General features: G+C 54.6%; 1 protein-coding gene across 1 annotated transcript; it reads right to left on the minus strand.

Annotated features, from left to right (window-relative positions):
• Positions 1–1,691: 1,691 nt before the first annotated feature.
• P2RY6 (pyrimidinergic receptor P2Y6) lies at positions 1,692–11,431 on the minus strand. Its single transcript, XM_074572281.1, has 2 exons — positions 11,370–11,431; positions 1,692–3,871 (listed from the first exon to the last, which is right to left on the minus strand). The coding sequence occupies exon 2, from the start codon at positions 3,813–3,815 to the stop codon at positions 2,823–2,825; it is 993 nt and encodes a 330-aa protein (XP_074428382.1). The 5' UTR covers positions 3,816–3,871; positions 11,370–11,431; the 3' UTR covers positions 1,692–2,822.
• Positions 11,432–21,435: the final 10,004 nt, after the last annotated feature.

Genomic DNA, 21,435 nt, shown 5'->3' on the forward strand with positions numbered 1-21,435 from the left:
GGCTTGAGCTAATGCCGTCGCAGGAGCCCTCTCCATTCCAGCCCACCGTGATGCTGAGATCTTTGAGCATCATCCAAGATATATGAAGAGAGGCTGAGGGAGCTGGGCATGTTTAGCTTGGAGAAGAGGAGGCTGAGGGGAGACCTCATTGCCCTCCACAACTCCCTGAAAGGAGGTTGGAGAGAGGTGGGTGTTGGCCTCTTCTCCCAGGTGAATAATGACAGGACCAGAGGAAATGGTCTGAAGCTGCGGCAGGGGAGGTTTAGATTAGGTATTAGGAAGAATTACTTTACTGCAAGAGTGGTCAGGCACTGGAACAGCCTGCCCAGGGAGGTGATTGATTCACCATCCCTAAAGGTGTTTAAGAAACGCCTAGATTTGGCACTTCAGGGCATGTTCTAGTGACAGAGATTGTAAGGGGTTTTTTTTGGGTGTGTGTATGGTTGGACTCGATGATCTCAAAGGTCCCTTCCAAGCATGAAGATTCTATGATTCTATGATTCTATGATTCTAAGAGCTTATGACCACCCTGGGCACCCTCCTCATCCTTGCGACAGCAAGAAGCCACATCGGGACCACCAGCCCTTGGGTGGCTGGGTACCCAAGGAAGATGCTGCTTGTTTGTGAGGAACCAGTTGGGATGATGTTGAGCGTGTGGTCAGGTTCAGGAGGGATGCTTATCTCCAGATATTTGAAGCAAATTAGTTAAATCAACTTAGAAGCGAGCAACTCTGTGGAAAGAGACCTGGGAGTCCTGGTGGACAACAGGATGATCCATGAGCCAGCAACGTGCCCTTGTGGCCACAAATGCCAATGGCATCCTGAGGGGCATCAAGAAGAGTGTGGCCCCCAGGAGGAGGGAGGTCATCCTCACCCTCTGCTCTGCCCTGCCCTGGGGAGGCCACAGCTGGAGCACTGGGTCCAGTTCTGGGCTCCCCAGTTCCAGAAGGACAGGGAACTGCTGGAGAGGGGACAGCAAAGGGCTACCAAGATGCTGAGGGGACTGGAACACCTCTCTGATGGAGAAAGGCTGAAGGATTTGGGTCTCTTCAGTCTGGAAAAAAGACGACTGAGGGGGGATCTTATCAACACTTATAAATACTTACAGGGTAGGTGTCAGGAGGATGGGGCCAGGCTCTTTTCAGTGGTGCCCGGTGACAGGACAAGGGGTAACGGGCACAAACTTGAGCATAGGAAGTTCCACCTAAACATGAGGAGGAACTTCTTTCCTGTGAGGGTGGCAGAGCCCTGGCACAGGCTGCCCAGAGAGGTGGTGGAGTCTCCGTCTCTGGAGACATTCCAAACCCGCCTGGACGCGTTCCTGTGCCACCTGCTGTGGGTGACCCTGCTGTGGCAGGGGGTTGGACTGGATGATCTCCAGAGGTTCCTTCCAACCCCTGCCAGTCTGTGATTCTGTGATTCTGTGATACTACACGCAGACAATCTGTGAGAAATGCAGCAAAACAGTTATTCCTATATATATGTGTGTATATATGTATGTATACTATATATGTATGTATGTATATATATGTATGTATACTATATATACATACGTACACCGTATAGATACGTATTAGTGTGTTCAGGGTGGAGAATATCTAAGCCACGTAGCCTGCACTGGGCTACAAACCTCCCCCTGCTCGGACGTGTTATATGCGCGTATGTGTAGCGGGTGTATACATGTCTACGTATCCACCTGAAAGAGGGGATGTTTATTCTGTACATCCTATATGTTAAAGAAGACTCGCAGAGCGATTAGTGGTACATCCACCCCGTGCCGTTTAAGCAAATCCCTCCTTGCTAGGAGGAAGCAACATCCAGCCGGAGGCTGCGGGGAGCAAAGCTCAAGCCCCAACCCAGCGCGGGGTCGGTGGCATGGCCAAGTCAATGGTGGGATGTGCGGTGACATGGCTGAGGACCTCGAGTAGCTCAGTGGCATCGGTTTCCTGACTCCTGGCATCGTGTCTTGGTGCAGCAGCTCTGATTTTGGTGGTTCCTAGGTAGGAGGTGACAGCAGGACATTGAGGATGCCAGGATGGGCCAGATACGGGGTGCTGGGCTAAGCAAGGAGCTGGACCCAGGTGATGCTGAAAGTCCTCAGGCAGGTGACACACTGTTGGCTTGTGTCTAACCCAGCCCATGGTCATCACTTGGAAATCCAGCATGGGTGTCCCAGTTGCCCTTATGTCCCCCTTGCCAGCTCCAGTCTGGCCAGGGGTGTTCTTCCACCATTTTGCAGCACCAGTGGCACCAGTGGGCCCAAGTCTCTTACTGGCCTGTTCCCATTCTGGGGACTGGAGGATAGAGATGTCCCAGTATTACCCCCTAAAATGTCCGTGATGCTGATCTCGAGCTGGAAAAACACACGGCCCCATGTGCCCCAGACAGGTACGAGCTAAGCCAAACCCTCCCCAGCACTCTTGTGGCCCCATCAGGGACACTTTAAATGAGAAGAGGGAGAAATTGCCCTCCAGCAGCTCATCCTGAGCCAGGGACCATGTCCTCCATGGTCCCACTGCATTCTCCGTGGTCCCACCAGTGGTTTTTATTGCATTGGTGGCTTGGGCACCAGGGAAACATGGTGCTAAACTGCTCAAACCAAGCAACTGAGCCAGAGAGAGGACACTGGATCTATGCTGCGATGGGGTTAATACTGTGCTGCTGCAGGCTGGAGATGGGATGAAAGTACTGAAAGCTCAGGAGATGCTGTCCTCCTGTCCTCCAGCATGTCTCCATCTGAAGCCATCTCTGTTCTGTGGAGCTTAAAGCCAAAATTGCTCCATGTGTTGTCCTGGTGTCAGCAAGGTGGCCCTCATCCTCACCTAAGAGCCGTAGGTAACACAATTGTCATGTCGCCACTTGGAGCTCATCTTGTCGAGGAGGTAACGGGTGCTCTCACGAAACTTGCGTTTGGTGAAGTAAAAGAGAATGGGGTCAAGGACACTGTTCATGCTGGCAAAGGGACGCGTGCACTTGTAGGCAATGGCAAACGCCTGCAGAGCCGGGCAGGGCAGGCTGGGTGAGGAACGGACAATCAGGTAGATGGTCTTGGTGAGGTGGAAGGGGAAGAAGCTGATGGAGAAGACGATGACCACGATGATGATCATACGTACAGCTTTGTCCTTCCTCTTGTGCACCGCCAAGCCGATCAGCTCATCCTTCTGGCACAGGATCCGGGCCATGCTGCAGTAGCAGCCGAGGATGGCCACGAAGGGCAGCAGGAAGCCGGTGACGGTGAGGGTGATGCCGTAGGGGAAGTAGGCAGCAGAGCGATCCGGTGGGCTCAGGTCGTAGCAGACAGTACGGTTCCTTTGTGTACCGGTGGAAGCGAAGACAAAGGTGGGCAGGCACTGGGCGATGACGATGAACCACACCGCGGCACACACCAGCCATGTCAGCTTCTTCCCCTTCTTCTTGTGCCATGAGGCCAAGGGGTGGCAGATGCCCAGGTACCGCTGGATGCTGATGCAGGTGAGGAAGAAGATGCTGCCATGTAGGTTGGTGTAGAACTGGAAGCGGATGAATTTGCAGGTGAAGTCCCCAAAAGGCCAATAATCCTTCTGGGTGTAGTTGTAGATGAGAAGCGGGAGGGAGCAGACGTAGAGCAGGTCAGCCATGGCCAGGTTCAGCATGTAGATCATGGACCGGCTGAGAGCCTTACGGGCCACCCAAATCTGCCCAATGACCACAGCGTTCAAGGGCAACCCCACCATGAACACCAAGGAATAGACCAGGGGCAGCAGGACCTGCTTGAACTCCTCATGGAAGGTGCACGAGTTCCTCCCAGCCCCTATGAGGGCTGTCAAGTTGGCCATGGTGGTGGTTCCCCCTGTCAATGTCCTCTCTGCTGGTGTGGCCCCTTAAGCAGCACCTGCGAATGACAAAGGGGATGGTTGGTGACTTGGCCACACCGTGTCACAGCCACCCTAGCAAGATGAACCTGGACCAATTGTGTGTGTCCCCATAGACCCATCCTTCTGGATTGGGGTAACCCTCGGTATCCACACAAGCTGGGGGATGAAGGGATTGAGAGCAGCCCTCCCAAGAAGGACTTGGGGGTACTGGTGGATGAGAAGGTCGACTTGAGCCGACGATGTGCACTGGCCACCCAGAAAGCCAACTACATCCCCAGCAGCGTGGGCAGCAGGGCGAGGGGGGGGATTCTGCCCCTCTGCTCCGCTCGGGGGAGACCCCCCTGCAGTGCTGCCTCCAGCTCTGGGGCCTCAGCACAGGAGAGACACGGAGCTGTTGGAGCGGGGCCAGAGGAGGCCCCGGAGATGCTGGGAGGGCTGGAGCCCCTCTGCTGGGAGGACAGGCTGAGAGAGTGGGGGGGGTTCAGCCTGGAGAAGAGAAGGCTCCGCGGAGACCTTGGAGCCCCCTCCAGTCCCTCAAGGGGCTCCAGGAAAGCTGGGGAGGGACTCTGGATGAGGGAGGGGAGCCATGGGACAAGGGGGAACGGTTTTAAACTAAAAAAGGGAGATTCAGACCAAATCTAAGGAAGAAATGTTTTACACTGAGGGTGGTGAGACACTGTCCCAGGTTGCCCAGAGAGGTGGGAGATGGCCTATCCCTGGGAACATTCCAGGCCAGGTTGGACGGGGCTCTGAGCAACCTGGTCTATTCAAAGATGTCCCTGCTTATTGCAGAGGGGTTGGACTAGATGGCCTGTAAATATTACCCAGGCCAAACCATGTCACCAACCCAAACCATTCTGCGATTCCATGATTCCAAACCACGATGATGGATTTAGAGGTCTATCAGGAAGATGAAGGTAGAGAGAGCTGGACCGTATGGGGTGGTGACACACGGGACAGTGTGGTGGCCATGCTCACCACCACCATCTCAGCTCCGCTTTCCCTTGCGCTTGCACCCCACAGAAAGGTTAGCACAAGGCCAAACCACCCTCATCCGGGTGCTGGAGAGGAAATTGCGGCAGGCCGGGCCGTTAGCCACGGCATGGCTTCCTGCTCCTCTGCAGGGGGTGCCAAAACCCTTCGGCCAGTCACCCGAGCGGGCTGCGTCCTCTGAGTTTCGGGAGATGCCACCTGCACGGAGGCCAGCACAACCCACAGAAGTTTCATAGTTACTTTAATCTGGGAATTGAGACTGGTGACACTCTGGTTCCAGAGGTTTTCGGTCTTTTGGGTCTAAGAGAGCCCATCCACGTGGCCTCTAGGCTGCTCTGAGCTGGAGAAGAGGCCACCTGCTTTTCTTAGAGGCTGAGACTGGTGCGAAAGACGTGGTCCTGCAGCATGGAGAGACACCCCCCCCCGACCCCAGCCACATCACTTGGTGGAATCCTTCACCGTGCCACCCATGGGTGCTACACGCTCCTGGGGGCTTGGGCAGAGCCGCTTCTCCTTCCTCCTCTCGCTTCTTCCATCGCCTGCAGACCTGTCTGCTGTCCCGGTTGGTGGCACTGGGGTGGCACTGGCTTCCCCTCACATGCCCTGTTGGCAGCCCTGACCCCTGGCAGGGACGAGCTTGCCAGGAAATGGGGTGGCTGGTGTCCCCACACAGGCTGGGAAGGGAAACTGAGGCAGGGAGGGGGAGTGGCTGAGCTCCAGCCAGGTGCATGGGGCAGAGGGGACCAGAGGGGGACACACGAGTCCAGGGGCCGTCCCGTTAGCTTGTACCACCCTGGTGGCCCCATTTTGGGTCTTTGGGGATTTACCAGCCCCAGAGAACAGCCCGGCGATGGCGTCAAGCTTGGGGAGAGTGTTGGGGTGGGGACAACCTCATTTTTGGGGGTGCAGATCAGTTCCCCCCCCACCCTCCCTGCTGCTGCAGAACCCTCCTACCCCCTGGCACACCACTAAGCCCCTTTGGCACCCACTGAGCGCCTGTGCCACCCCACTGAGCCCTCCCTAGCACCCTGCTGAGCCCCCCCGACACCCCACTGAGCCCCCGCTCACCCCATTGTACCCACTGTCACCCAGCTCCAGGCAGTCCCAGCTCCCACCTCTGCCACCTCCAAGCCAATAAGTGCTCCATGGTTGTGAATTGCTCTATCCCCTGGGGACCCCCAAACCTTCCCCAGGACCCCAAGACGGGGCAGCACCCATCCCAGCCCCCACCCTGGGCACCCACAGGAGCCTCTGCCATCCCACGGGTGCTCGCAGAAACACCGCCGTGACACTGGGGACGTGGTGGCCAGCAAGAAGGGTGGGGGGGTCCTGGGGGACCTGGGACCGTGTCTTACCTGCTGGGGCGGCAGGGGGTGCCACAGAATGCTGGGACACACTGCTCTGCCCAGTGCCCGGACACATCTGTGACCTCAGGGTGCTGCGCTCGCCCCATTGAGCAACGCTTCCCCTTTCCACCCAACAGCAGCACCCTGGGGCGATGGGGAACAGAAACCTGGGCGGCAGGGTGGGCACTGCGCTGCATGGCACAGCACCGTGGGCACTGCGTGGCACAGCAAAGGGAGGGTGGGCACTGCAGGACATGGCACCATGGGCACTGCTTGGCACTGCGGGGCAGGGTGGGCACTGCACCGTGCCGCACGGCATGGCACGGCACAGCACTGCCCGACAATGCATGGCACTGCATGGCGGAGTGGCACTGCACTGCATGGCACGGCACTGCATGGCACAGCAGGGCAGGGTGGGCACGGCAGGACATGGCACCAGCGTTACCGCTTGGCACTGCATGGCAAGGTGGGCACTGTACTGCATGGCACGGCACTGCATGGCATGGTGAGCATTGCACCGTGCCACGTAGCAGAGCACTGCATGGGTCCGCATGGCAGGGTGGCACTGTACTGCATGGCATGGCACTGCATGACGCTGCAAAGGCAGGTTGGGCACTGCCGGACATGGCACCGTGGGTACCGCATGGCACCGTGGGCATTGCACTGCATGGCACGGCACCGCATGGCACAGCAGGGCAGGGTGGGCACTGCAAGGCATGGCACCACGGGCACTGCTTGGCACTGTGGGGCAGGGTGGGCACCGCAGGGCACGGCACCACGGGCACTGCGCGGCAGGGTGAGCGCTGTACTGCATGGCGCGGCGCTGCATGACACGGTGGGCATTGCACCGTGCCACGTAGCAGAGCGCTGCACGGCGCTGCAGGGCAGGGTGGGCACTTCATGGCATGGCTCTGCGTGGCACGGCACCATGGGCACCGCACGGCACCGCATGGCACTGCACAGCACTGCGTGGCCGCACAGGTGTGGCATGGCACAGCACAGCCCGCGCCAGCACCTCCATCACACCCCGTACACACGTCCCCACCCCCTACGCACGCACCTGGGCCCCCTACACACACATATGCAGGTTCCCTACGCACACACGCGGACACATGTGCGCACACCCCTATGGACACGCCCCACATGTGTGCATGGGCACGCACCCCCATCACGCCCCCAAAAGAGACGCACCCGGACACCAAGGGACATCCAGAGCTGGCAAATGCCACCAGGGCCAGGGAAGCGCCCCAGACCCAGCTCCGGGATACCATTATGCGGCCGGCTGTGGCAAATGCCACCAAGCCCTTGAATTTTTGGTCTTTTCCCCCATTTTGGGGTCTTTTTGCCCATTTTTGAGTCTTTCCCCCTATTTTTAGCTCTTTCCAAGTGTGGGCATCTGGGGCAGATGCTGGGGACAGGGAGGGCACCAGGTATGGTGGCACCAAGGGAAGGAAGATTGCTCCTTGTCCTTATCCTTGTCCTCGTCCCCTCTCACTGCAGCCATACAAGGGAAACTGAGGCACAGGCACTGGGTCTGAAGCAAACGAGTGTGGTTCACGCCCCATTTTAATTGATTTTCTCCCCAAAACACCCCTCGAAGGAGTGTTTGGAGGAGGGATGCTAAGGAACATGCCCAAGACTACATAAGCTATTGGTGGCAGAGGGTATTCATAGCCAGACCTGAGCCAAAAATACAATGAGGAGCTGAAAAACAAGTGACCTCCCCCCCCCCCCCAAAAAAATGGTAAATGAGCGAAAAAAACCCTTTGTAACAGGGAAACGGGGCACTGAATGCCAGTGCTGCCGGGCTGGGAGGGACAGGAAAGCTGGAGGAGAGAAGGAAAAATCCCTCCCTATCCCAGGAAAAACCCAGTTGTGGGATGAGCCGAGCACAATCTTTCTATTAGACACCAGAGAATCCCCACCCCAACTCTATCCACTGCCTGCAGCCACCTGTAACCCTGCAATCGCAGCCTGCCAGCGCCCACAAATCACCGCTGTTTCCAATTAACGAAACCACATCAAGACACGGCCTCATCCTGCTGCTGGGCCCGTTGGCACGTCCCCGGGTCGTGATCTGCCCTGGCGGATTAGCCCCAAAGTCCCTTTTTTCACCCCAAAAAACCCATCAGAGGAATCCCTGCCAGCCCTTGGGGTGATGGGTTGGGCACCCCCCGCGCTCGGCCTGCCCTAAAAGCAGACATCCGTGGGATTACGGAGACCGGGTCCCTGCGCCCTGACGCCGCGGTGATGGGCACTGGGAGAATTCCTTCGCGAAATGAGACTTGCGGGTGGGGGGGGGGGCGGCAGCGGGAAGGGGACGCCCTGACACCCTGGTGATGGGCACCAGGCGAAACGAGACTTGCGGGGAGGGGTGGGGGGGAAAAAAAGGGGTGCCCGTGGTGTTGGGGTGCTCCGTAGGATGGTGTCACCCCCATCCCGTGGGTTTAAGGGGCCTGAGAAGGAGGAACTGGGTTAAGAAAGAGAAGTGGGACCGCTCTGCGGCCAGACGGGGAAGAGATTAAAAATAATCGCCAGCTCCGCTCGCCAGCGGCCGCAAGCTTCCTCCAACATGTGCCGGCACAGCTTTGCCCCCCTCCGACCACCTTTGCTTTCAAACCATCTCATGCAAGCCCTTCTCCGGCGAAACGAGCTTTAATTAACACCCTGATATTAATATGAAGGGGGTTTCTGCAGCCTTGCTACAGCGGGAAAGTATTTTGGCTGCTGCTGCCCTCGGATGGGGTATGGGGGACGGCTTCCTCCCTTGGAAACCCTCCTCCTTGGTTTGTCCCTGGGAGGAGACCATGGTGGGGACATCTTGGTGGCTTGATGGCAGGGCTGGGATGGCGGAGATGGAAGCGAAAGCTCCAGCTCAGCAGATTTCGAAGGGGATGAAGGGGGGGTGCTCCCGCCCAGTGTGTCCCTTGGCCGAAGCCACAACGTCCCTGTCCCCAAACACCTCTTGGCTGGTCTCAAAACACCTTCAGGTGGCCATGGACGTGTCCCACCTGGCCCAGTGTGGTCGGGGAACAAGGCTTGGGTGTTTTAAGGGAAATCTCCATTTATCAACGCCTGAAAGTGTACCGGTGTGGCCAAATTGGGCCAGAGAGGCCTTTTTAGGTGCTTAATGTAGACTCGTGGGGTCAGGGCGCAGGAACAGTCCCTGTGGCGATGGCGGGTGGCTCTGTCACCGATGTACTCTGTCCTCAGGTGACTCCCTTCACCTCCCCATGCTCTGGTGCCCCCGTCTCTAAAATAAATCAGCATCTCAGGGATGCTCTGAACAACCCGGGCAGCGTTTTTCTGCTGGAAATGGGAGATGCTGGGGGACAGGGGAGGTGCAATGAGTTGGCCCGGTCTCAGCCGACAGCGCCGAGGCTCTGGCTGGGCTTGTATAAACCCATTCGTCGAACCATAGAATCACAGAATGGTTTGGGTTGGAAAGGACCTTAAAGATCATCTCGTTCCAACCTCCCTGCCCTGGCCAGGGACACCTCCCACCGGACCAGGCTGCTCAAAGCCCCGTCCAACCTGGCCTTGAGTATATATTCATATATACATATATATTCATATATACACACAAACATATAGGCACATATAAAGCCATGTTCACCCCCATGTACACACATATGCACAAAGGTATATATACAAGCATATACACCTCTCCGTATAAATACACCTCTATACATATATACCTCTATAGATAAATACACCTCCATGCATACATACCTCTCTCTCTGTATAACTCTATGCATAAATATACCTCTCTACATATATATACAAACATATATGGCTCTACACACATGTATACAGACACACACACATACATTTCTCTATACAAATATATAGAACACACACACACACATACATTTCTCTATACATATATATAGAAATACGTCTCCATTCACACACACATATATACAAACTTCTCCACCTATATACACAAATACGTGTCTCCAAGCACATGGACTTACACGCGTGTGTATACATAACTCTGTCCATATACACACACGTATATTTATGCCTCTATACACACATCTATGCACACATGCTCATACATACAAATATGTGTATACCTCTGTGTGTATATGTGTACAAATGCATATAGATAGATATATCTGTGATTCTACGATCTCTGGATCTGACCCAATGCTCTCTGGATCCGGCTCCATCCTCTCCAGTTCTGCCTCGTCCTGCCCAGTTCGATCTGATCTGCTTGGGTCCAGTCCTGCCTGGTTCAGTCTCATCCGCTTGGGTCTGATCCTGTCTCGCCTGGCCCCATCCTGACTGGTTCGGTCTGACCCACCGAGGTCCGATGCTGCATGGTTCAATCTGACCCATTCGCATCCCATCCTGCCCAGTTTGGTCCCACCCTGACTGGTTCGGTCTGACCTACTCAGGTCCCGTCTTTCCCAGTTTGGTCTGACCCTCGGGTCTCATCCTGAATTGGTTTTGTCTGACACAATCTGGCCTAATCCTGCCCAGTCTGGCCCCATCCTGCCCACTTTGGTCTGACCCTTTTGGGGTCTGATCCTGCCCCATTCACTCTGACTCTCTCAGGTCCGATCCTGCCCAGTTTGGCCCCATCCTGCCCAGAGTGGTCTGACCTGCTCAGGTCCGATTCTGCACAGTTCAATCCGACCCGCTCGGGTCCCATCCTGTACAGTTTGGTCTGAGCCTGTCGGGTCTCATCGTGCTTGGTTCCGTCTTAACCCCTCGGGTCTGATCCTGCCCGGTTCGGAATAACCCCGTCAGATCCCATCCTGCCTGATCCCCTCAGGTCTGATCCTGCCCAGTTCGGTCTGACCCTCGGGTCTCATCCTGAACCGGTTTTGTCTGACACGTTCGGGCCCGATCCTGCCCGGTCTGGCCCCATCCTCCCCAGTCCGGTCTGACCCTTTTGGGTCTCATCCTGCCCGGTTCGGTCAGATCCACTCAGGTACCATCTCGCCCGGTTCGATCTGGCCCTCTCGGGTCCCATCCTGCCTGGTCCGACCCCATCCCGCCCGGTTCCCTCTGACTCTCTCGGGTCCGATCCTGCCCGGTTCGGTCTGACCCTCTCGGGTCCCATCCTGCCGGGTCCGGACCCATCCCGCCCGGTTCCCTCTGACCCTCTCGGGTCTCATTCCGCCCCGGTTCGGTTGGTCCCGTCCCTCCCGTACGCGGCACTTACCGGCAGCGGGATACGCCGGGTCGGCAGCAGCGCTCAGTGCCCGGGGCCGCCCCGCTGCCGCCCGCCGCCGGCCCCGCTCCGCCCCGGGGCCGCCCCGCTCCTCCCCGCTCCTCCCCGCTCCGGCCCCGGCACCTGCGGAGGCTGGGGAAGGGTCACAGCTGGATTGGGGGCGGCGGGGGAGAGAAAAAAACATCTGGGCTGGGGGGCCGACAGCTGCCTGCAGGGGGCTACCATGCAAACATCTGGCTTGGCACCACGGGCAAACATCTGGAGTGAATGGCGAGGCGGGGGGGTGTGTGCTTCCAATAACTCCCAAAGTGGGATTTACAGAGTGGGATGCTCATGCACCGGTCAACAGCTGGATTTTCCTGGCCGGAAACTGGGACCCGCTGCAGGGAGCAGCTGGGTGTTGGGGACAGGGTCTCCCCGTGGCACCGGGTCTCAGCCGAAGGGGTCGGTGGCTTCTGTACTCATTAACCAAGCGCTCGAGCCTCCGCGCTTCCTGAGCAGGGCTATTAAAGAGCAATAAGGAAAGGAACCCCGGGGGAAAGTGTCGGGTATGAAAGGGCCGATGCATAAACAGCCCAGAGATGCCGGGACTACGCGGGATAGAGGGCTTGGCCCTTCCTTTCCCTGGAAGCCCAGTTTGCCCTCCAAAGTTATTCCCTTCCTTCCTTTTCTGGGGTTTGTGATGGGTCTTGGTGAAGGAGGAGGGGAAGGAGGCGTCAACTGGCATTGTTCGGATGGCGGAGCACCATGCGGGGGGCTCGCTGGCGTCGCCTCGTTGAGCAATGCACCCCCAGAACTGGCACCCAAATACGAGAAGGGTTTTGGGCAGGCACTGGGCTGCAGGGTGCGGGATGGGGAGGTGGAAGGATGCCGCAGCCCGCCTGCATCCCGCTGGCGCCTGCACCACAGCGGACAACAACGGGCTTTCATCGATCCTGGCACGAGCCCGCGGCCAAGCCAGGCAACAGGGCCACGGGGGAGATGGGCTCTGGCGAGAGCAGCCGGGAATATTTGCAACCACAGCCAGGCTGGAGCCGTCACCCTCATCCCGGGGCTGCCCGGGCTTGTGGGGTTGGGTTGGCGATGGCTCGGTGCCCTGGTGAAATTCCCTGCTCCCTCAGCCGCCACGAGGAGACGGAAACTGGGGGGGGGGGAAAGTGTCTTTCCCCAGAATAAAGCAGAAAACACGCCTTGTGCAAACAAGCCCAGCAGCCTGCCGTGGGGAGCCCAGGGTTTTCCGCAAGCATCCTGGGAATGCAGCTGAGAACAGACACAACTCACTCCTCCGATGAGTCACTGGTGAGAGCCTCCAGCACTGCCTCCGTCTTCTGGGCAAGCTCCGAGCTGGTGAAAAGGAGCTGGTGTCCTCCTCCCTCCTGGTACGGGAGGTGTCCTTGCGGATCACCAAGGTGAATGCCTCATTGCCAGCTGTCCCAGTGTGGGGACACTGTAAATAGTGGAGGGAGTGTTAAAAAAAAAAAAAAAAAAAAAAAAAAAGGAAAGAAAATAGCGGCTCCTGGCCACCTGCCAGCCCCAACCGCCTCCGCTGAGCCCGGCAGCCGGACCCATAACCTCCAGCCCAGCCCTACGGCACCTGGAATAAAGGGGAACACCTGCCCCTCCCCCCCCCCCCAAAAAAGACATTTTGGGGGTTGAGCAGGGATGGGAGAGGCAAATTTGGAGGCAGCAGCGAGGCTAAAAAAGAGATTTCAAGCATGGCATTGTTTTTACACCTCTTTTTATCCATGCAAAAGGCGGACGAAGCTCTTTGGGAAAAATAATCGGGGAAAGGGAATAGCCTGGGACTCTCTTGCCGTCTCACCGATTGAATTAATCCCTGGCCAAAAGGCCTGGCACGGGGACTGGCTTTGGCCTCGCGAGACTCCTTGGCCGCCTGGTTTCTCTTCCTCCGGCTGGATGTTGCCAGTAATTGCGTTAGCGGCTGATTGCAGGAGACCTTTGCCGCTGCTGCCCAGGGTAATTGCACCTTCCCACCGGGCTCCGTGTTTCCAGTCGCCAGTGGGTCGCAGCAGGATGCCAGGGGGGAGACAGGATCACTCATGATGGAGGCCAAGGAAGCAGTGGGGAGCTGGGGCCATGTTCCTCCAACCGATGCAAAACTCTTGTTGGAGGCGAAAAGCAGCATTTTTCAAATGCTGAAGCTTTGTGAAAGCCTCGGGGCAGGGATGTCCCCATGACCAGACGCTGGACGTCCCCATGGGGAGGGTCCTACAGGGCTTTCAGGTTCTCCCCCAACCCAGACATCCCAGGGGCACTGGCTGGGTCCCTCCTGCCTCGGGCTCCACGACAGCTCACCAGACCAGAGATGTCTTGCATGAAAAATTTCATTACTTCTAAAAGCTATTTATAATGGAAATGAAGTTAATTTCTCATGTCCTCTTGACAACACCAGCCTGCCAGGGTGGTGGACCTGGTAGAGCTTGCTCATGAGGAGGTGACCCGTGATGGCAACTTTCTCTTTTTTAACCAGGTCAGAGGAGATGGTCACGCCAGGCTCACCTGCAGACATCTGCTACCCCAGCACCTGCCTTTGAGTCCACAAATTTTTGGCAAAGAAGGTGTTTGGTGAAGAAAGCCTCATCTCTTGAGGTCCACTGTGATGTCCCTCTCTGTTCTTTTGCTGCAAATCAATGTTCACCACAGTCAAATGAGTGCAGCTACCTGGCTACCCCAAGAGAAGATGACAAGTCTCATTGCTGGACCTCTGTTTTGAAGAAACTGTTCTAATCTTCAATCCCCATTTCTGCGATGGGTCCCAGGTCCACGTTTCTGGCCATCCAGCCCAAATTTCCTTCTGGAGGTGATGAGGACCCAGAAACAGCCTGCAAGCCCAACGCACCCATTCTGCCGGGAGGTCCATGGGAGTGCCGGGAAACCTTGGCTTTGATGGGAATTCAGACAAAAAAGCCTTGGCTTTGCTCCAAGTGGCAGCTGACCCGCCATTCCTATGCCTCAGCATTTCTGAAGAAGTGTACTTCAGCTCATTTTCCTCTCCAACCTGCTTTCCTAGAGCCCTGCGGACGTCAGCAGAGGAGGAAGGGGTTGCTGAGCTTCTCCTCCTCCCAGCACATAGATGATTAATGCCTTGATCTTTGCAGGCTTCCTTTCCTCTTGCTGGCACGTCCTGATGTGCCTCGGGGACTCAGGGTTTCTTCCGCTCATCACTTTTCTTTGCACAGGAATCCTCAGGAAGCAAAGCAGAGCACGAGGATCCAGACGTGGGTGGTGTCTTAGGCTCCAGTTTCATCTGTGACTTCAGTAGAAGGAAAGTGAGGGGTGTTTGGGAGGTGGTCCTGGTGCAAGAGACCTCATCTGTCTGCTGATGAAGCAGGTTGGGAATGGAGATTTTGGGACTCACATCTATGGGTCTTTGCAGGCAGGAAATCCCAGGGCTTGGGGCATGCGGGGTCCTTGTGGCAGAGGTTTCTGACGTGGGTCTTCACACTTTGTGGCTACCTTTGAGAGGTCTTCAGCAGTCCCACTGCTAGGAGGCTCTGCAAAGAGGGAGGTCATTGGCTCTCACTGCCTCATCCTCGCGAATTGTGCTTTCTACCTTTGAGGACAGAGCTGTGGTCTGGGGTGGGGACATCTCTGAACTTTGCATCCTCGAGTGGAAATCAAACGCCTCCAGGTCGGCCACAATCTCTCCTTCAGCTCTTTCTCCTCCTTCCCATGGCAGCAGATCACTCAGCCCTTTTGGGTTTTCACCTCTCTGTGCCTCTTCACATCCTAGGAGAGCCCCGAGCTCCTGAAGCTCAGCACAGTGATGGCCATCTCAGTCTTCTCACCGACACACCTCTTCATAAATACCCATCGTCCCCATCCCCCATGATGAGAGACCATGCTATGGAGCAGATATCAGGTGATAATAAAAAAGTGTCCAAAAGCAGTCTCAGCTCCCCATGGGGACCTGCAGGATCTGGCCCCACTGCCAGCTGTGTAGGGAGTGATGGAGGAGCACGCCGTGTCCCTTTGGCTCACCACCTCCAGGCTCCTCCGCTTTCCAGACCGCATCCACAGGGAGCAATAAGGAGGTCAAAGCACACAAGACCTGCAGGTACCTTTGGTATTTCCCATCCAGGAAAGATTTAAAATAACTAACGCCGACTTGTTGCTGTTTCCTCAATATCTTGTTTGCTTTGGCTCTTGGACCAGAGGCTGTTCTCCAGCTGGTAAACAATTTTCTGGTAAACAATTGCCCCCAGTTACAACCAGGGATGAAGGGTAGAAATGTTGATGGAGATGCCTCCTTTTGGGGTCCCACCATCCCAGCAGGACCACACACCCAGGCACATTTGTAGGGCAAAAATACCTATTTCAAGGTTGAAAACCAGCATCTCGGGTATGATCAACCTGAGTGACTCCATGACCATGGTCCATCACTGTAAACCAGGGCCAAACACAAGTGTCCTGACTTGCCACCATGCGCACAGGAGCACAGATTGTCACCTGCCTGGTGGCCACCCAACACTTGGGTCTTATGGACGGGTTGAGGCAGCACAAGGGCGAGATGGGCAAATTTCTTTCACGCCTGGATGTGAGTCACCAAGAACCCAGTAATTTTGTGAACCGTCAATTTAACGCTTTGCATTAAAAGCTACCCCTTGGTACAACTTCTTGTTGCTTCCCCAGGAGCCCCACGCTCGGTTCTGCTGCTCCTGCAGCAAGCGAGAAGGGATTTTGCGTGTGATGAGTTCACTTGGGACTTCCAAGCCATGGCTCAAATCTCCCAGCTGGATGGATGTGCAACTTTTAGTCTGTGCTGATAGTTCGTGCCTTTCTGTAATGGGAACATGAAGTCTTTCGCTGCTCTTTCTGCTCCTCAACACCACTAAACGCAATGCCGTTGACTCAGGATGTCCTTCCCCTTGCCAAGGGCTGTGAGGATGTAGCGGGACCCTTGGGGACTCTTGAGCAAACAAAATAACCTCCATGCATGAGGCATCTCCCATAGGCACCAAAACCTTCCAGGAATTAAAATTCAGAGCATGGACCATTTGCATTCCAGGAGCATGCAGGGACCTGCTCAACTCTGGGGCTGGTTCTCCTTTGCCTGCAGGTGGGTCCATCACACCCAACTACCACAGAAAATATTTAATCCATGGTGTGCCATTCCTTCCATTGAAAAGGGGACTAAACCAGACATTTATTTTGGGATAAAAACATCTGTTTCATGTCCAGCATTGTCGGCGAAGTTTTCTGCATGAGGCAACTCACGTGTCCTTGCTTCTCCCTTTCGGTTCTGCTTCTCAGAAGATCATGCTGTGCCCTTGAAGAAGGCAAAAGGGGAAGCCATGTCCCAAGTGGGGTTTTTCTTTATTCCAAGAATTTGTCTCTTTCTTATAAAAACACGACTATTTTTCTCTGGAAAAGAGCAGAATTACAGAAACAAGGTGAAATTTAGACCCAAGTTTTCTGTTCTGCCACTTATATAGGTGGGCACAAACCCCACCAGTGCTTGAGGTTTCTACTCAGCTAAACCAAAGGTGATGGTAACATTTTATAGGAAGATTTTGGAGATATCCTTGATATTAATACTCCTTGATTTATGGATAACAGGTTACTGTGCGCTGCTTGCTGGGAGATGACTGCACCACAACTTACTGGAGGTTTTACAGGGAGCATCCCCGTATAGAGACCATTTCATCACCTCCCTCCTCAAATGGGGATGATTCCCATCTTTTTCTCCCCGCCTAATCCAACAAGAAACCCCTCGCATCCCCTTTTCTGCAAGCAGAGAAGTGCTTGAAGCTCCAGCAAACCCACTCAGGGCTTGCTATAGGGTTTGCTTTGGATTATGGACAACATAACCCCCATAGCTGCAAGAATTAGGGGACTGGGGCCAACTCGGTGGCCCAGGATAAGGAGCGGGACAGGAATAGCTTCCCAGGATGGACTCATTTTTCGCAAGGATGTGGTCCTCATGCAGCAGTGCCAGGAGAAGCCTTACGCTTGGCAGCATCTTCTAAACAAACCTCGGAGCAGAGCCAGTGCCCAGACGTTTTGTACAAACACCCGGGTGAAACTATAACAAGGAAAACACAATCCCGGGGGGTCCCGGCCATCAACTGTCTGGGTTTGGGCAAACCTGGGTATGGTTGTTGCACCTTCTCTTTCAACGCGGTGGCTTGCAGCACCATGTTTGGAGTTTTGGGTGCTGCCGGGAGGGAGGATGGTATTTGGGTGCCCGTACGGCACAGGAGCGTGGCCAGGAGATGCTCATGGATGCTCAGGAGATGCTGATGTGGAGGTCAGATCCATCCTTGGGCGTTTTAAGACCATCCTGAGCAAGGAGGTCTGTGTTCATCACTGCTGGGAGAGAGAGGGTGGACCAGGGAGCTCCTGTGCTGCGATGACCCCAATCTGTGAATACCCAGCTTCCAGTTAACACCTAGAAAACTCTCCAGGACCCTCAAATGGAAGGTTGTACCCCATGTCTGCTATGGGTGGAGCCTCCCGGATCAGCAGGCAGGGCCCTCCTGCCCTCAACCCGCCCGTCCTGCGCCACCTGGGACGCCCGAGACCTGCCCAAGCCAAAAATGTTCAAGCAGGTCCGTCCCGTTGGGGTTGTGTTGCAAAACCGAGGGAGCAGAGCAAAGTTCTGCGCATCGGTGGGGAGGGAGGAGGGAAAGCTGGTGCCAAACGAGATGAGCTCGTTCCCCTCGCACTTGCGTGTGCCGGCAGGCAGCGCGGGCAGCGCGGGCAGCAACCTGCACAGGCAGCAGCGGGGGACTTAATTCACACCCCCGCTCCAGGGTGCTGTGATTGCCCATTTTGCAGGGTATCAGCCTCTCTAATGTGTATATTTTTTATCCTTTTTTTCTTGCAAATGAGGTTTGATTTTGATTTGGTTTTATTTTATTTTATTTTATTTTGGGGTTTTTCACTTCACTTCATTTAACTTTTTCCTTTCCCTTTTTCCTTTCCCTTTTTCCTTTCCCTTTTTCCTTTCCCTTTTTCCTTTCCCTTTTTCCTTTCCCTTTTTCCTTTCCCTTTTTCCTTTCCCTTTTTCCTTTCCCTTTTTCCTTTCCCTTTTTCCTTTCCTTTCCTTTCCTTTCCTTTCCTTTCCTTTCCTTTCCTTTCCTTTCCTTTCCTTTCCTTTCCTTTCCTTTCCTTTCCTTTCCTTTCCTTTCCTTTCCTTTCCTTTCCTTTCCTTTCCTTTCCTTTCCTTTCCTTTCCTCTCCTCTCCTCTCCTCTCCTCTCCTCTCCTCTCCTCTCCTCTCCTCTCCTCTCCTCTCCTCTCCTCTCCTCTCCTCTCCTCTCCTCTCCTCTCCTCTCCTCTCCTCTTTTCTATCCTATCCTATTCCGTTCCTTTCCGTTCTATTCTATTCTATTCTATTCTATTCTATTCTATTCTATTCTATTCTATTCTATTCTATTCTATTCTATTCTATTCTATTCGGTACGCGGACACGGCTGGACAGCTTAGAGCCAGCGCCAGGCTCCGGGAAAGACAGACGTACATCATTTCAAACCCCTTTACTCAGGCTGGGAGCTGCCGGTGCCTGGGTTCCTCTCTTTCTATGCACATCAAACCGAGAGCCCTGATCTCAGCAGGGTGGCGGTTGCTTTAACATAAACCGTAGGGATAAAGGCGCAGGCAGGCCTTTAGCATAAACAGAAAAAAACCTTGTGAAATAGGTTTAATTTAATATATCCAGTAATCCTAGGCATTCTCACTTCCTTCCTGTTATTATCTGACATGATCCTCTATTCCTGGATACTCAGAAAAAATTATTCAAAGGAAAACTGAAGAATAACAAACATGGGATTAAAATAAAACCAGAAAAATAATGGGAACGACGGACAAGAAGCTGGTTGGGCTTCCAGGAAGGTTTGAGGAGAATCTCCCGCAAAGGGACGTGACTGTGCCACACTCTGAATCGCCGTTGGAGGGGGAGAGGAAGGTGCTATGTTGCCTTCAAGACCAACTGCAATTGCAGCAGCTGGTGGGCTTGGACCTGTTCGGTCCAAACTGGATCATCTCAGCAGGGTGGTTGGAGAAAGAGCCATCATGGGATCTTCTCTAAAATGCTTTGTGGTGGACTCCGTCCCTGAGACACATGGCCCTGAGCACTAAGTGTCAGTGGTCAATAGGACCTTGTCTTCCAGACGCCAAGGGGACAGGCTGTGACCAGGCAGCTGCAATTAAGCATGTCGTTAACTCTCTTTTTTCCGGGCACCCTGACATCTGGTTTTTAACACAGACATAAGAGGAAGCACTGGTTTCCTCCACTGGGACAAAAACAGGTGCAAACAACTCTTGGCTAACAAAGGCCTTTGGGCATGACACACCTTGCGGTCTCATCTCACCTTGGCACGCCTGAACGTGCCTCTCTGCTCAGTCCCAGTGTAAGAGCTGAGCTGCATTCCATGTGGTCGATCTCCTCCTGGGTGAAGGTCCAAATGCCCCAATCTCCGGTATTTTAGAGGTACCACGTGACCCCATGGGTCAACACAGCAATGATCCATTTTGGCCATTCCTGGGTTGGTAGTTTCCAACCTCCAGAGGCAGCACTTACCTCCGTAGTGTTCATGTGTGCACAAGGTTTTTATGTCTGCAAACAACGAGGACAGCTCAAGGGCTTGGCTCCCATCCTGCCGGCTTCTGGACCTGTTCCTCCATTGGCTCTTCTCCTTCTTCCTTGCTCCGCATTTCAGCAGACCAGCCCCACTCCTCCCTCCTCTGCATGCCCATCGCTTGCCAGGCATTAACACAGGAGAGCTCCCAGGTATCAGAGACATCACCAACTTGCTCTTCTGGGTGTTGGACCTGTGTCCTAACAGGCTGATTTCTTTGGGCATCTTCCAAGCAGATATCTCCAGTGGGTTGTGTTCCTCCCTTACGTCCCCAGAAAGTCTTTATAGGTATTACACAGGGCGTGGAGAGGACAACGATGTTCACGTAGGTCCTAGGACTATGACATAGGTCCTAGGACTGTCACATTGTCATAGGACCGAGGAGTGAGGAAGACGTGTTCATACCAGCAGGCAACAAGAAACGGCTCACTGGTGTGGTGGGAATGCTGAACTGGTTGATTTCTCCTTCTCTTCTTCCTCCTCCTCCTGCTCCTCCTCAGGCAGTTAATATTGATTGGGCTTATGAATTAACTTCCCTCTCAGAGATTTGATAGAGCTGGAATTGGTACATTAAACAAACAGCAAGCCGTTTATGACTCACAGGATGGCCCTGCGCCAAAGCAAGCACAAAAGCAGAGGCCTCAGCTGAGCTTTGGGAATTGTTCAGTGCTAAAATCCGCATGGTCCTGGAGAAGACACTGGACGGGTATCCTCTCTAAATTCAGCTGGAGAAGATAAGAAACTTCTCTCCTCCCCACTTCTGGTGCCCAGGACCTCTGCTCTTCAAGTAGAGTGGAGTTGGCAGGACATGCCACCGAGAAGAAAAACCTTGTCCCTGAGAGGCACATGGGTACCACAGGGACACAGACCCATCCCGGATTTGGGACACGCCACACGTCTCGCCTGCTCTGGCAGCCCTGTGTTGCAGACTCCCAGAGGTCTCTATTTTCAAGTAAAATGAGTAAGAGTTGATTGTTCTTTTGGGTTGGAATGATTCAGGAAGTTTTAAATAGTAAAACTGTCCTTTTCTGTAGTTATTTCCCTCTTTATTCCCGCTCTCGGCTGCTGGGCAGTTTGTATACAGTTATTAAAATCTGCTTTGACATCTCTCGCAGAGTATTTCCTTTTGGCGAGCTTCTGACAAGTTTGTTTCCATCCAAATTCCCATACAAGGACAATGGGGAACCAAACTGCTTCCATCCCTCATAGCCTGCCCAGAGCCCTCCTGAGTGTCACGGCTGGAGATCAGACAAGGTGAGATCACCCAATGGTCCTGGATGAGATGGGTCCTTTGCTGTGATGGTGCCAAACAACTACCAAGGAGGGGAATTGTTTGCAAGACAAAGACCTAAAGAAAATGGAAAATCCCTAGCAGAAATGAGACCTCCACCACCTTGAGCCATGGTGTCTTTTTGCACGGAGCCACTCTCATTTCTGCTGGAGTTGGTGTTGTGGG

The sequence above is a fragment of the Larus michahellis genome, chromosome 1 (assembly GCF_964199755.1).
Source record: "Larus michahellis chromosome 1, bLarMic1.1, whole genome shotgun sequence".
Taxonomy (NCBI): Eukaryota; Metazoa; Chordata; class Aves; order Charadriiformes; family Laridae; genus Larus; species Larus michahellis.